This window comes from Ambystoma mexicanum, chromosome 9, assembly GCF_040938575.1.
Source record: "Ambystoma mexicanum isolate Mex_15411 chromosome 9, UKY_AmexF1_1, whole genome shotgun sequence".
Lineage (NCBI taxonomy): Eukaryota > Metazoa > Chordata > Amphibia > Caudata > Ambystomatidae > Ambystoma > Ambystoma mexicanum.
Window position 1 is genome coordinate 60,233,747 of NC_090931.1, and position 16,192 is coordinate 60,249,938.

At 47.3% G+C, this 16,192-nt stretch overlaps 1 protein-coding gene across 3 annotated transcripts in view; it reads left to right on the plus strand.

Annotated features, from left to right (window-relative positions):
* PRDM10 (PR/SET domain 10) overlaps nt 1–16,192 on the plus strand; it is an 825,235-nt gene that overhangs the window by 613,984 nt on the left and 195,059 nt on the right. For all 3 annotated transcript variants that reach the window (XM_069614147.1, XM_069614145.1, XM_069614146.1), the window contains exon 17: nt 4,584–4,715. In XM_069614147.1, coding sequence (XP_069470248.1) covers nt 4,584–4,715 — 132 coding nt within the window. The remainder of the gene's footprint in view (nt 1–4,583; nt 4,716–16,192) is intronic.

Below are 16,192 nucleotides of genomic sequence, written 5' to 3' on the forward strand. Positions count from 1 at the left end.
TAGAGGTACCAGGCAGGGGTGCCCCTGGTCCCCGATGCTTTACATTCTAGCCCTGGAGTCCCTAGCGATATACCTCAGGCAACAGTACGATACGATAGGTATTGAGGTTGGGGGGGAGCGGCATCTAATATCCTTATATGCGGATGATTTATTACTGTACCTGAAATACCGGAAGAGAATCTTCAATATGTCCTTGAAGTGATGGAGAAATACGCAGGGTTGTCCGGCATTGCGGTAAATCCTCAAAAATCCAGTATATTCCCCCTAGGTAGCTATAAGGGGACGCCGGAGGAAAGGTTGCCGGTGTTACAGATACCATGGGTGATTGGTTCTTTCCGTTACCTTGGCATAGATGTGTATCACACCGCAGAAGAGGAACATAAGCACAACACAGTGGTAGCTGTTAAGAAAATCCGGAAATGCATGAAGTTTTGGGAGAAGTTGCCCCTAGCCATGATGGGACAGAGGGCAATGCTTAACATGGTGGTCCTACCTAGGCTTTTACATTATTTTAATAATATCCCACATATGATACCCAAGAAGTTCTTCACTGAATTGAATAGTATGTGCAGGGACTTCCTATGGCATGGTACCCGGAATAGAGTAGCGCTATGGAAGTTGCAGAACTTCTACAAAAAGGGAGGTATCAGGCTGCCCAATTTTGAGGTCTACTATATAGCAAGTCAATTACAATATGTGGCCAATTGGCTCTCTGACGAAGTGACCCCTGAACATAGGTTGTTTGGGCGGGTTTGCACCCCATTTTACTTAAGGGAAATGATATGGTTGCCTGAGACGGATATGAAGGAGCACCCTAAAATGATGATGTTGGGGTGGAAAATGTGGCGTCGAGCTTGTCGGATGATGGAGGACCCATTCCCGTGCTCCCCGCAAGTACCGCTGGTCGCATTAGCGGGAGGGAACAAGCAGCTGAGGGCGATTATCAGAACCTACTGGGAATCGGTGGGGCTGGTAACGTTAGGGGACATCTGGCAAGAGGGGACCATTAGAGATTTCGAAGAACTTGGGGAGGAGGTGGGATTACACACTGGCCAATACGTTACATACCATAGGATGGTTCAGAAAATTCGGAAATCGTGGCCTGAAACAGTGTTGGCAGAGGAACCAGATGCTACTGTGGGGGTAATATATGACATATCGGAAGGGGGGCATGAGATTTCTAGATTGAATGAGATGATGATGACCAAGGTGGGGAAGGAATTGACACATCCGAGACTTGATTGGGAGGAGGAGGTGGGGGCCCCAATGGGAGATGGGATGTGGGAACGTGCCCTGGGATATCACAAAAAAGTGTCAACGCTAGACTTGAACAAATACAGCTGTACATAACGCATAGAGCATACATGACCCCTCTGAGGATATCTAAGTTCCGGAACCCTGGGCGACAGGCGTGCCCTAAGTGTGACATGGAAAACGCTAACATGACACACATGTTTTGGTCATGCCCAGTAATCGAAAGTTTCTGGGGTGAAGTGGCACAAAAATTAGCGACAAAAGGGGTCACGCTTGTCATAGATACGGCCTGGGCCTGCTTGCTGGGAGGGTTCCCCAGACCACGGAAACTTAAACATGTTGAGAAACTTGGAATATGGCAGGAGGCGAGCAGCATGAGTGGGGAGGAAGAAGTGGGTACCTTGATGGCATGGAAATTATTAATAGCGGAACTGTTCGGATCTATATCGGACCCGACGCAATCCGAAGATGGTGAGACCCGGCCACATGTAGCAGATGCTGAACGCGAAGTACAAATAGGCTCATGATGGAGGGTGGGACTTGGGGAGCAGTGGCAAAATGGAAAATACAAATGGTGTCTAATGGAATTGTTGTAAATTACACTGCATGTTGGGTTTGTTTGTATTGTTGCTTGGTTTGAATAAAATTAATAAAATATTTTTTTTTTAAAATCTATGGGGAAAATCACTATAGTACTGTGAGGAGGAAGATGAATTGAGATGTCTACAACAGTACACCACTAGCATGTCCCTTTAATGAGGTCAGACAGAGTTAGGCACTTGCCGCTAACTATGCGCACCTGACTTCTATTGAATACCGACCTAGGTCTAAAAGGTAGAGTTCTGCCAGAGATACTGAGCAAGCTGTGGGTGCTGAATGGGCTGTGGGAGCTGAACTCCTGGAAGCTGATCGGGAGGAGAGCGGGCTGCCGAGACGCTGACCCGGTGTGTGGGAAGAGTTGCCGCGTGGCGAGGGAGCTTTGTCTCCAGGTAGCCGGATTGGGGCGTGCTGAATCCTGTTGCTCGTGGCCAGGTAATTACTCATTCCCCTCGAAGGTATCCAGGTCTCTGGGATGTCTGAAGGCCAGTGATGAGACTCTGACCTCGACTCTGAAGCAGTCAAGCCTTTCCTGACAGCATTGCGCTAACCAGTGAGTTTCACTGAGATAAACCCGGTTTGTGTGTGTGATTCTGGAGGGGGGGGGGCTTTAAATGAGAGAAGAAGTGTGCGAGCGGCACAAAAGAATAAAAGAAAGCGTTGAAAGCATGTAAAGAATGCACAGAAGAGGGTGCAAGCAACCCGAAAAGGAAAGCAAAAATGAAAGTTTAAAGGTGCAAGCAGCACGGAAGGAACTAGGAAAAAGGAAAGCATGCAAGCAGCACAGATGAAAAGGAAAGTGACCGTGTGCAAACGGCATGGAAGAAAAGACATAATGAAGAGGTAATAGGAAAAGAGTGCAAGTTGCACAGAAAGAAAGAATGAAAGATGCAAGAGGCATAAGAGAGAAAATGAAATAGAAGAGAATACAGAGGGTGCCAGAGAAATGCGGAAAAAGCAGAGTCCCATATATTAGGGACACCACAGCTGCCAATTTAAAATAGAGAAAGCAAGTAAGAAGAGGGGGCTGTGTATCAGAGTGGTCACGCATAGGGGACAGTAAAGCCAGGCATTCTCGAAAGTCTGATGCTGCCCTAATATTGAAAGAGGAAGTGAACAGTGTAACTTGAAAGAACGTGGAAAAAGGGGGCGCTACACTGAAGGTGAAGTGGGAGCAAAATCCCCAAAGTGTTATAAAAGGCTGTTCTGACCGAAAGAGAAGGAACTATGTTTTGAAAAGTGTACACTGACAAGTGTTTTTACGAAGTTGTTGTAAATCATTGATCCCAGAGGGGCCACAGCTTGGGGAAGGGAACCCTGAAAGACCCAAAAGAGACTGTAAGTTGAAAACTGTTGAAACAAGGAAGGCCTACGCTTGGGGAAAGGAACCCTGAGAGGCCTGAAAGGAATTGTGAATCTTTTTGGAACCAGAGGGGCCTAAGCCTGGGGAAGGGAACCCTGAGAGGCCCATAGGAATTGGGAACTTAAGCTTGGGAAAGGAAGTCCAAGCGAACCTAGGAACCTTTGTCGACATTTTAGAACAAAAGGGTCTCAAGCTTGCGGAAAGGAACCCTGAAAGCCCGAATTGAACTGTTGGTTTTGAGAAGCTTGGGGAAGGGAACCCCAAAAGAACTTGAGAACGTTTGTGAATTGGTTTTTGTTAAAACTGAGGACAGTGCCTGCAAGAGCCTAAGCCACGTTTTTGAGTTACATTACTTTGACTTGGGAACGTTTGTGAACTGATTTGTTTCAAAGCAACAAGAGCCTCGCCTGGAAAATTCCAAGTGCACCTTTTAAGTTTAACTGTTTTGAACGCTGTCCAGTCATAGTTTCGAAAAAATAGTTTCTACGTGCAAAAGTTTCAGCACAAAAGCATCGAAAAGAAGTTTTGAATGCATTTTTTTTCATGTTACAGGTTTTATTTTTTTTCATATAGAAAAAAACGTTTGTTTTAAAAAGAAAAGGGAATGGGGGGAACCCCCCCCCCTTTAAAAATATAAAACCAAATAAAAAATGCATTCAAACCTTTTTGTTTTCGGTGCTTTTGTGTAGAAACTTCTGTATGTAGAAACGTTGACTGTCGAAACAGTCACTATAAACCGTTTTGAACTGGCAGAACCAATCCTGACGAAAAGGCCACTTGAAACCAGCCTTATTTTATACATCTTTTTGAAACATCATTTTTCTTTTAAGAAGACCCAGCACAACATTTGTTCCAAGAGTGAGGGCAGGTATAGGTTTCACAGACAGATTTGTATTTTTAGACCTAAGGACTTCGACTCTCCTCAGAAACATCAGTTGAGGGAAACCCCCCGTTAGAATCGTGGCAAACTAGGCATTCCACCAACCCTAAGACTTTAAATAAAGGTTTTCAAACTATTATCCTTTGTGTCTGTGTCTCTCTTGATACCATGCCTGCCTCACATAATGTAGACGATTGTTTGCTCGACTAACTCGCCTGTACTTTACACTAAGCTTCTGATCTGCTCAGCCTAATCCTTACCACTCATTCAGTACCAAGTAAGATTTTGTTAGGACTTGAACCTTGCATGTTCATTGTGGTTGGCTTCTCTGAATCCTACACTAATACTGATTCGCAAAAATCCTCCTAACATGGTGTACACACACACATATCTTCTGCCTAACACTATCATCTATATCAGAAAACTCCATTGCTGAACTATGTAAAAACAGAGCTGCCACTGCAGATAACCATTTTTTCTTCCCTACAGACGAAGATGGTGCAGCATATTAGGAAGAAGCACCCACAATATGCCCAGCTGCCAAACACAATTCATGCTGCTGTGATCAACTCTGCACCTGGTGTCCTCAATACTGACAATGCAAGTGGGGAGGCTGTTGTGGTAAGGCAGCAAATATTGAATTTGTTGACAAGATTAAAAAGGGCCGCATTTGGTTATTTGCAAGGTCCCCGGGCCCTGCTATTGTGAAATATACATTGGGACATCTTTGCAGGATTTTCCATAAGAAGAGCTGCACCCTGTGTCCCTTGCCAGGAGCCAATACATACAGATAATGTGAAGCTGGAAAGAGGTTATGCATGGAATATCTATCATCATGTTATGTTATTTTTCATTTGTATAGCGCCTCCTGCCATAGTTTATGGCATCTGAACATCATCTTAGTAAATTTAAAAAGCAAATGGTCAATGTTCCTTATAAGGCAACACATATTTTGATGAATAAGAATCCCACTTAGCTCATCATCGCTAATTTTCATTATGTCTGTTTATTAAATGACTGAACACCTACTATGAAGACTCTGTCCAGTTTCCATTGTATCCAGTGATACATGATGAAAGATTGTCAGCATATCAGTTTGCATGACCTATTCCATCATTACCAGCCTTAACAGCCCTCTCTCAGCAGGTTCTAGCTTATTTTGCCCATGGCAGAAAGACAGGCGGCCAATGCACCCCACATGGGTCTCCTCCTCACTATGCATTGAGGCTACAGCTAGTGGCAGACAGAGCAGTACAGGCACTGTCTGTGTGGGGCCACTGACAGCACCTCTCCCAAAGAACATTCTTTCATTCTTTCCCCCCACCCCCGATTTTATTTATTCTTTTTTTTTTTTTTATTTGGTTTTATTGGTTTTGAAACAACAACAAAAAAAAGAAGAGTTGAAGCATTTCACTTGTTACATCACTGTTAGCATATGGTTACATTTGAGAAACAGCATTAGAATCTCATCATTCAATAAATCGTTGCTATATTCAAGTCTGTTCCTTGGTTGTAACAGGCAAAATAACATAACCCGTACCCTCCTACCTCCCTCCCCCTAGCTGGGCAGACATCTTTGAGACATCACTTTTCTCTATCAGTATGATCACAGTGGATAGAGTTCTACCCACTTATCATGTGGTCCTCTACAGTTCTGGGATCAACACCTTTTCTCAATGAGGGCTGTAATATTTTTGTTTTTACTCAGGGTCCAGTGTCATCATCTGATTGGGAGTCCGTCGTCTCTGAAAGATGTTTACTTCGGAAGTCTGACCATAAGGTCTCGCATTGGGACGCTTTGTTGTGCAAAGAAGCAGTGATCGTCTCCATTGTGTAGATGTTGGTTGATAGGCAGACCCATTCTTTCTTACTTGGGACTGTTTTGGATTTCCATTTTGTTACCAGCAGCGCTCGGGCTGCGAGGAGTAACTGTGGGGCAAGACCTCTGAGTCTGGTCCATCCACCCTCATCTCTCTCCAGTCCAAAGAGAATCAGACGTGGATCAGCATCTCTTTGTATGCCATCTATGTCTTTGATCCATGTCAGGACTTCCTCCCACAATACCTTTGTGTGGGCAGCTCCACCACATGTGCCAGTAGTCGGCTGTCTCTCCACATTCTCGTCAGCATCTTGGGCTCAGTGTCTGAAACATCCGGGACAACTTGAGTGGATCGTATTGCCATCGATGTAAGAGTTTAATGGCATGTGATTTATATTGGGTGGATAAGGATGTTTTGGATGCAGCTTTACACATCAATTCCCATTGTTCCGGGTCTATCTCCTCCCCCAGGTCCCTTCCCCATCAGCTCCTGAGACGTTCCGTGGACCCAGCACCTGCTTCGATAAGTTCCCTATACATTAAGGATATCAAATCCTTAAGTCCAGACTTTGAGTCCAAGATTTGTTCGAATGGGGTCAGTTCTCTCTGGAGCTTTTCCTTCCACATAGGTTTCGTGAGGACTCCTTTAATCTGAATGTATTGGAAGGTGGATAGTGGGCCTATCCCTAGGGCTTCAGTTAAGTCCGGAAGAGATATGAAGTTGTCTTTTCTCTGGAGTTGCCCTACTCTTTCGAGGCCCGCTTCGTACCAGGGTTGGAATCTACCTACGTCGGGTATTTGGTCGTTCATACCAGGGGACCATAGGTGGCTCAGTGGAGACGGCCAGGTGGTAATCTTGTTCATTCCTTTGCCTGGTTGCCAGATTGTCCATATAGTTCGCAATATTGGATGGCCCTTGATTTTCCGCTGGATTCTCTTACGGGGGGTCCATAACCATTCTGACACTGTGGCTGGAGAGAAATAATGGTTGTCCATGTGGGTCCAATATAGGTCATTGTGGTCACGCAAGTGAGGGATAAGGACACGTAATTGTGAGGCTTTATAATATCCTTGCAGGTCGGGAAGACCCACTCCTCCTCTGTCCTTAGGAAGCGTCAAGGTATCATACCCGATCCTCGCCCTCTTCCCCTGCCAGAGAAATCTCAACATGAGCCTTTTGGCCTCTACGAAGAACTCATTTGGTAATTCGATTGGTAACATCTGGAAAGGGTACAGAAATCGGGGGAGGCATACCATTTTAATGGCGTTAATCCGCCCTAACCACGAAATTGTAAGCTTGTCCCATCTTTGCAGGTCAGCCGAAAACTGCGAAGGAGCGGGGGGAAGTTAGCCTCATATAAATCTGTTAGGTTTTTAGTGATCTGGATGCCTAAGTATTTAAGCACAGAGTGTTCAAGTCTAAGGCCTAGGGGAGAATACCTAGTTTCGTCTTCTTCTTGCGTACCCTGTAAAGGGAACAATATTGATTTAGACTTGTTTACTTTAAACCCAGAGAGTTGGCCATATTCCTCTAATAATTGGAGAGCGTGCAGGACGGATACAGAGGGGTTTGTAATGTGTAAAAGTATGTCGTCAGCATAAAGTGCTAGCTTATATTCTCTAGTCCCCAATCGCATGCCTTCCATTCTGGAGTCGGCTCGTATATTTTGGGCTAGCGGTTGCAGGGAGAGCGCAAAGAGAATTGCGGAGAGGGGACATCCCTGTCTAGTACCTCTTCCTAGTTTGAACCACCTGGAGTATTCCACATTGACCGAGATAGACGCTTTGGGGGATGTGTATACTGACTGTATACCCTTCCTGAATCTCGGCCCTATCCCCACTTTGCAAAGAACCGCCCTCAGAAATCCCCACTCCACTCTATCAAAGGCTTTTTCTGCGTCTATCGACAATAGGGCAGGGTTTCCTGATAGCTCTGGTGATCGGATGAGATGGAGAGTTTTGCGCATGGTATCTGCCCCTTGCCTACCCAATATAAATCCGACTTCATCATTGTGTATGAGGTGAGGGATTAGTACTTCCAGCCGAGCAGCTAGTACCCTAGTATAGATTTTGGCATCTAAGTTAAGTAAAGAAATTGGGCGATATGAGCTACAGTATTTGGGGTTCCTTCCCTCTTTCGGAATCAGTTATGAGGGCCTTTGTGAAGGAGTCGGGGGCTGTCCCTGTCTCTAGTATCTCATTGAAGAGCTCGGTCAGGAATGGTATAAGTTGAGCGCTGAAGGTTTTATAAAACCCAGCAGTGTACCAGTCCTCTCCAGGAGATTTGCCTACAGTGAGTCTTTTGATTACTTCTCGGACCTCGGGTTCAGATATCGGGGATTCTAATAGGTCAGTTTCAGAGTACAAGATTTTGGGCATATCCACCAGGGGGAGAGAGCGATCTGTGTCTGATTGGCCTGGGGTCACTTCCGAGGTATACAATCGCTCGTAGAAGTTGGCAAAAGTCTCTGGTATGGTGTAGGGGGTGGGGGGGGGGTCGTGGGATTTTCTTCAGTCATCTCTTTCACTGTTCGCTCTGCCCTTTGTTTTCTTAATCTAGCTGCCAGTAGTGCATCAGCTTTGTCCCCTTTCTCATAGAATTTCTGTTTGAGAAATTGAAGTTTGCGCACAATTTGTTCGTGTTCCAATAGTCTGTTCTTCCCTTTTGCGTTGCGCTGTACTAATGTTGTCATGATTTTCTCCCAGGTGTCCCCTGTTCTCGCTTTCAAGTTTGCATATTTCAGACCTAAGCCTGTGCTCGATCTTCCTTTCCCTTTTCTTGGTAGACCCTTCACGTATCAGAATACCTCTCCAGGTGGCCTTACCCGCGTCCCATACTATTTGTTTGGAGACTTCCCCATTGTTGTTTAGTTTAAGGTATTCCTCAATTTCAGCCGCCATTTCAGTCTTAAATACTGCATCTTTCCACAGGCCTTCATTACAGCGCCACTTCCCACCTGGAACCGGCAGGTCTGCCCATCTTATGTCTGACAGGACCATATCGTGGTCTGACCACGTTATCGGAATGATTTCTGACAACGTCGTGGATTCAAGGAGGTCCTTGGTGAGGTACAAATAGTCGATCCGGGTAAAAGTTTTGTGCGGATTAGAATAAAATGTGTAACCCCTTTCATGCGGGTGTTTAATTCTCCATACATCTTGCAAATCATATATCTCCATTATGTCGGAGAGTCCCGTGTAATCACTTCTCGGTTGGTTTCTTATCTCAGGGTTGCCTGGTTCCCAGTCTTTGGTCGGGTCTGCCCACAGATTAAAATCCCCTCAGAGAACAACCTGGCCAGATGCTTCTAACATTATTTTGGGTATTTTCCTCTCTAGAAACTTGGATTGTCCTATGTTGGGAGAGTATATTACTGCCACTGTTACTCTAACCTTTGCGATTGTCCCGGATATCAGGAGGGCACGCCCACTCACATCAGACCAAGTCTTTTCCACTTCAAGGTTGATTCCATTTTTAATCAAGATTCCAAGCCCTCCTTTCCTGAGCGGGCCTGAGCCCCAGAATTCTTTTCCCCCTCTTTTCCCTAGTATCCCCCTCTCTTCTCCCTTGGCGAACTTCATCTCTTGTAGAAGGAGGATGTCAATTTGAGATCTACGGAATTCCCTTGCCACCAATGATCTCTTGGTTGGTGAATTGAGGCCTTTCACATTAAGCGTTCCTATCCTAAGGGACTCCCTGCCCTTCTGCTCTTCAACCGGTGCCATTTTCAAAGTATGTCAATCGTAGATTTGTGACCCGCATTGAGTAAATGTATCTTACATAGAGACTCACATATTCTTGAGCAGTCTTTTGTGTTGCCGCTGGTGCATCATATTCTATGCATTTCTTGTCCACCCAGCCCCCCACCCCCAACCCCTCCCAAATTGACGGAGTTCGTGCAGACCCAAGTGAAGACACATATCCGGCATCGAACCACCCTTGGGGACCGTTACTGCACGTCCCCAAGATCACTATAACATCATAGTCTTGACTGAGCCCCCAATTCCCCCCATTCCCCGTTTACATGGCACAAGTCTCTTTAGAGCCCATACATCCTTAGGCAGTTCGGGTCATGGACATATGTATTAAAATGTATGTCATTTTACCAGTGTTGTGATTCATCATTTCTTCCCCCCTGGAGGGGGTATTACCTCTCTGGTATTTTCTTGAACCCTTGACTCGTTTCCTTCTGGGCCCCTGTATACGCCACCCTCTTTCTTCTCGACGCGGGTCCTCTCGACCATTTTCTTCCGTATTTGGACCAAGGAGAACTGAAATACACGCCTTGATCTCCTTTTCCGAACTCAGCTTGATTTTGTTCCCATTATATTCAAAGAACAGAGAGAAGGGATATCCCCATCTGTATCTTATATTCTTTTCCTTCAGATGTTTGGTTAGGGGGGCACACATGCGTCGGAGTGCCATGGGCATAGAGGCTAGATCTTGATATATCGTGATTTGGGATCCTTGGAGGGTAATTGAGTCACTGCTTCTTGCTTTCTCTAGGATCCTTGTCTTGTCCTGGAAGCGGTGAAATCGAGCTAGGACTGATCTAGGTCCGCCTGGGGGTCCTCCGGCTCTGTGTATTCTCTCTGTCTTTGGTTCATCAACCTTATCATCAGCAAGTAAGAGTTTGATGATGTCATGCAAGGTGTTCCTCAGATCACTCTCCGTTTCCCCTTCTCGTTCCGGAATTCCGAAGATTCTCAGGTTGTTCCGTCTCTCCCGGTTTTCCAAGTCGTCAAGCTTAAGTTTGAAGCTCTCTTCACGTTGCTCCAATTCAGTCATCCGCAGTCTAATTGTACCTCCAGGGTATCTATGGACGCTTGGTTATTCTCAACCCCTTCCAGCCTTTCCTCCATGGTGTCCAGTCGTTGGGTGATTTTGTCAATTTTGCAGCCGATACTGGCACCCATATTTTTAATTTCTCCCAGGAGAGCAGCGATGTCCCCCTTGGTAGCCGCGGACTCACTCACCGAGGGGCCTTGATTCGCCATGGTAGAGTCCAGATTCTCGGTAGGGGTCGGGACGTAGGAGAATGTAGCTAGTTTACCCTTTATGTCCATTGGTCTCCCGAAATACTGTGGTGTTGCTTGGGTTATTTGAGCAGCAGATTGCAGAGGAGGCACACGCCCCTGAATCGGGGGCTCTACCCTCCGCACGGCGATGCAGGTGTGTGGAATCAAGGAAAACCGAATGTTCAGATCTCTACAGCGGTGTAGTAGGACTGAGAAGGTGCCTGAATGCTTCACTTCGTGCTCCACAGTCCGGACAGCGCTGCTGATTTGGGTCCGATGACGTCACCAAAGTTTGGAGAAGGACCCCTCACAGGTCTCGACGTTGGTGCTGCTTGTTACGGTGTGGGACTAGCAGGGGTGCACCTGAATTCGTTCAAGGTATTGGGGGGGCAGGTTGCCCCTCCACTGCTATGTGGGACTTCCCAGGCTTCCAAGAGTTTCTCTGCCTGTGGTCCTTGTGTGTAGAGGAGGCACACGCTCCCGACTCGATGGCCTGACCCTCTATACGGTAGTATAGTGTAGTATCACGTAGACAAGGCAGCCCGGATATTCCTTACCAGATTAGCGAAGCGCCGGGGAGATTCACTTGGTAGTCTGCGGAGAATCTTGCAGGATTGGGGGTGCACTTCCCCAGCAGTCTCACTGGTCTGCACTTTTCGGCCGTACACTGCCCTGTACAGTGGACTTGCTCTTTTCACTCCATCCCCTGCTGCCGTGATTCGTAATTCCGGGTCAATTCGGCCCGGTAGAGCATCAGCCACCCTCCCAGTTCTGCTCTAATGTGGCTCGCGGTCTGAGGCCGCGTTCAGTCCGGGGGGTGCCGGTCTCCTTAGCTGAGGCGCTCAGGACGTGCCTCTGAAGGGGGCTTTAGTGGGCTTGTGGTCCGGGGAGCCCAGTATGCGGTGGTGGATGGGTACTTCCGCCCTCTCCTGACCGCGGTGACTAGCGGTCTTCTTGCGGTGGTGGACCTCCCCTGGGGGGGTCGCGAGTAAGAGGAGTGTGGCGTTCGCCCGTAGAGTGCTGCGCTGGCAGCGCGTGGAGGGGCTGCTTAGCAGACTTCCCCGCTCCGTGGGTGCAGGGGGAGGCTCCTCACCTTCGTTTGCCCGCGGGCCTCTCCGGGTCTCCGGTGACACGCAGGTCGGGAGGATCTGCCGGGGACTCCTTCTGCGGTCTCCGCCTCTGCCGCGGGCACACAGCGTTGCCTCCCCAGACGTTCAGGAGAGAAGGGGGAGGAAGGAGAGGTTGAGGGAAGCACTTTGCGGGCCTCTTGTCCAAACCTAGGCCGTCCCGTCGGATTCACTGTTTGGCAGCCGTATTAGTCAGCAGGGTTTCACTTTCACTTTACACGTGCTGTAGAACACGTTTGTTCGGACGGTGCTTTCTCCGCGTTCCCCTGGTCGATTTCGTCCATGTTTTTTCCTGGGTGTCGGGGGGGGGGGGGTCTTCGTATAACTGCTCCTTACTTCATTGTGCGGGGGGGGGTCGTGAGACGGGGGCTCAAGTCGTCACAAGGACCCACGGCATCGGAGCTCACACGGAAGCAGGGCTCATCCGTGCGCCCCCTGGTGGCCAGTCCGTTTATTTATTCTTTTAACAGTTATACAAGCAAACAATCAAAATACAATATTTCTAATATATGATATGCTATGATATGGCATTTATAATGCGCCTATACACAAGTGTTTCAAGGCGCGATGAGGCAAGGGAGGGGGAACAAAGGGGAGACAGACAACGATCTTACTAGGGCAGGTGTCATTCAGATCGCGCAAGTGCATGGGAAGGGATAAGGGGAAAAGTGTGTGGGGGAAGGGGAGGGTAAAGTGCAGTACATGGGATACTAGAATAAATAAGACAAATAAAACGGCCAGCTAGTGGCAAGTGCAAGGTAAGTGCAGACATACGTGCTGGTAGGGGGACTGTAGGGATACAGAAAAACAGTTCCAAGGTGCAAGCGTTGCCAGGGAGGCAGTGCAGGTGTGCAACTGGAGGGGTCTAGGTCCGAGATCAGGCGGGTGGAGAGGTAACCAGTGCAGTTTCAGCCAGGAATTCAGCAGGGGAGAGGGGGAGAGAAAGCAGAAGCAAAGAGGAAGGTTTTAAGGTTCCTCCGAAACCAGAGATGGTTCTCCTGAAGTTTCAGGGAGGCAGGTAGGCTGTTCCAGAGGGAGGCCCCAGCCGAAGAGAGAGATCTACCACCAATTTCTTGCTTGGCGATGCGACTGACCCTGAGGGAGTTGGAGGCGGATGAGCGAAGAGCTCGAGAAGGAAGATATTTAGGAAGAGAGTTAGAGGTATTGAGGCCCCAGGCCCCAGTAGGCCTTGTGGACAATGCAGGGGGTTTTGAACTGAATCCTCACAGACACTGGGAGCCAGTGCAGAGATTTCAGACCTGGAGAGATACGATCCCTGGGCTTGAGGCCAAGGACAACGTCTTGCAGTACTGTTCTGGATGAGTTGCAGAGGGCGGAGAGTAAAAGCAGGCAGATTAGAAAGAGGCTGTTGCAATAGTCCAGCCAAGAGAGAACCAGAGCTCTGGAGACAGTGAACTTCTGGGGGCAGGAGAGGAAAGAAAGAATACCTCTCAGGAGGTGCAGCTGGTAGTGCAACTTCTTAGAGACGTCACAGATGTGAGGAGAGAAGGAGAGCGTGGAGTCGAAGATGACCTCAAGGTTTTTACCCTTGCAGGTGGGAGCAGCAAGAGGGCCAAGAGAGGCCGGCCAGAGAGTGGCAGGAAAGGAGGTAGTGGATGTGCCGATGAGGAGAATCTCAGTCTTACTGGCATTAGGGCAGAGATCATTGGCGGCACACCACTCTTGGATAGCAGACAGACAGAGATGAGTGAAGGAGAAGAGGTGGCTGAAGGTAGCTTGAAAATGAGCTTAGTGTCATCCCTAGATGAATACATCTTAACCCAGTTTATGAAGGAAAATAATTTGAGAGAGGGGATAAAAAGAGTAGAGAATAAAAAAGTACATTCTTTCTGACATGTATATTGCTTGCCATGTAACTGGAGCTATAACCCGCTTTGCACTGCTCTCTGGACTGGAGCAGTGGCAGGATTTGGGCTAGTTGTAGTGCCAGTGAAATTATTAAATATGGCTAGATCTTGAACTCACACAATTTCAGCATATTTTTCTTTGGAACCAACAGCACAATTCCTTTTTTGCACCAGCGTTAAGACAGCACCAATTGTGTCTTGCAATTGCATTGCTAATTGCTTACCTGTGCAGAACCAAATAATCCCAGTACTTGCTCTCGCAGACCTTTCTTATACCCAGGGGATTTAATTTAGTATTCCAAAGTTTTGATCACTCACAGGAACAAAACCAATACCTTTTATCATTAGCTGCAAAAGAAAATGTATAACGTTAGCACAAGCACGCAAAATATTCCTAAACAAGAAATGGTCAAGAAAGGTTACTGAGAGCCCTACCTGCTTATGGCGAGTTGAGCCCCTCCACCCCTTCCCCACTGAGGCAGCTACTGGTGACCAGGTAGTGACAAATAAGATGGCCCTAACTCAGCAGCCCTACCAGCATGAAAACAGATCTCAGAAGAAGAAACAACTAAATCCTCAGCTAGAAATATGTGCAAAAAAATCCAGTTCACAGTTGAAACCTTAAGTTCAATACAGACAAGTCCATCCAATACACGCCAGAAGAGAATTAACCATTCTGAAATTCTTAAATGACCAGAATCCAAAAGCAACAAAAATCACAAATATATTAGCCACTGTCCGTCATCCGAAAAAGCAAACCCAAAAAGAAAATCTGGGCTTGATGCACTGGAAAATCAGTCCAAGATCTGTTCAGACAAGGATGAGCAGGCTGCAGCCTGGGATAGAAGTCTGCATTGCTTCACTGAAGTGGAATCTGACTGGAAACAACACAGACTAGGAGGAGGGGGTACATCACAAAGCATAGCAGAATTAAGAGAAGGTGTTAGGGCAGAATCACATTTTTGGGGCTTCTTCAGTCTCTTTTTATGGGACCCCTACTCTTTTTGCTTTTTTACCCTTCATTTTGGGGGGTTTCACATTAATTCTGGTGGTCCGAGGGACTTCTGAAGTGCCCCTGCCACTTGATCCCCTTTTCACTCCATAAGAGTATATGGTCCTGGATTGCAGCTTTCCTTCCATTGACATCAATGCAACCCCCAACTTTCTCGTATCATTTGACTCTTGTCCTGACTTTTGGAGGTAAGTAAGACCTCCTGGATTTACTTCCCTTGCTTGGCTCATCTGTTTTGGGGGCACTGGTCAGTCCCTAAGGCCCTTTTATGAGATTCCTTGTTGTTTTTAAGATGCACACATCACCTTCAAGTGAAGTGCTGCAGGGTCACTTTGTATCCCTTTTCCTTTCTTTTAGTAAAGTTTTGTTACTTTTATTATGTGTCCAAGATGAGCTGGTTACAGCATATATTTTTCTACCGTGTTTTTGATGTTTCTCACAAGCACCTTTGCATTTTACCACATAATGCCATTGCAAGTACCATATACTCAAAATGGCCATGACAGATGCTCCTCAACCTGTCCATTGGACCTCTTGTCCTTTGGCCTTCTTCCTGCCCTCTCAAGTCAGGAAATGCCCTTTCGTGGGTAAAGCGGCAGTGTGAGTATCTGGCTGGATGGTGGGGCCTGGGACTGTCCAGTGTCAATCTGCAGTTTGGCTAGGGGTATATCAGTTGCAGGGCAGATGTTAGGGCATGAGACGGTTTATGATTGAACACTTCTGGTCAGTTTGAGTGTTGCAAACTGTTACCATTAATGAGTTTGGGGACAACCCTGACTCGAGTTTGCGATACAGGGCAGAGTTCTTCAGATTGTTGCTTGAAGCCAAGTCCCCTACAAAGAGTTCCAGCCCACTGAAGGCGACCGTTGAGTATTTCCAGCATTGCCTCCATCCTAGTCCAGGTGAAGCCCTGTCTCTCGGGACCTGCTTTAATGGTCCAGCTAGATGTAATAGAGGCTCGACAGCTGAGAATTGAGGCCATGTCGGCTGAGCACAACCGCCACATCAAGGCAATAAGCCGTGCCATACGCAATGCCATACACAATGCTGCCAAGAGCATGGCAGGTGGTAATGCGTGCACCCGTAGAGTGGTGGAGGGCTGTACAGCGGCCCTGACTGGATTCGGACAAAGAGTATGCGAGCTGTGTGCGGGCCAATCTGCACAAGCTTAGCAGTTGCAGGAGGCAAACAATCTGCTCCGCCAGCAGCTGTAGTTATCAGGGGCCATTCCATCTACTTCTACAACACCCACA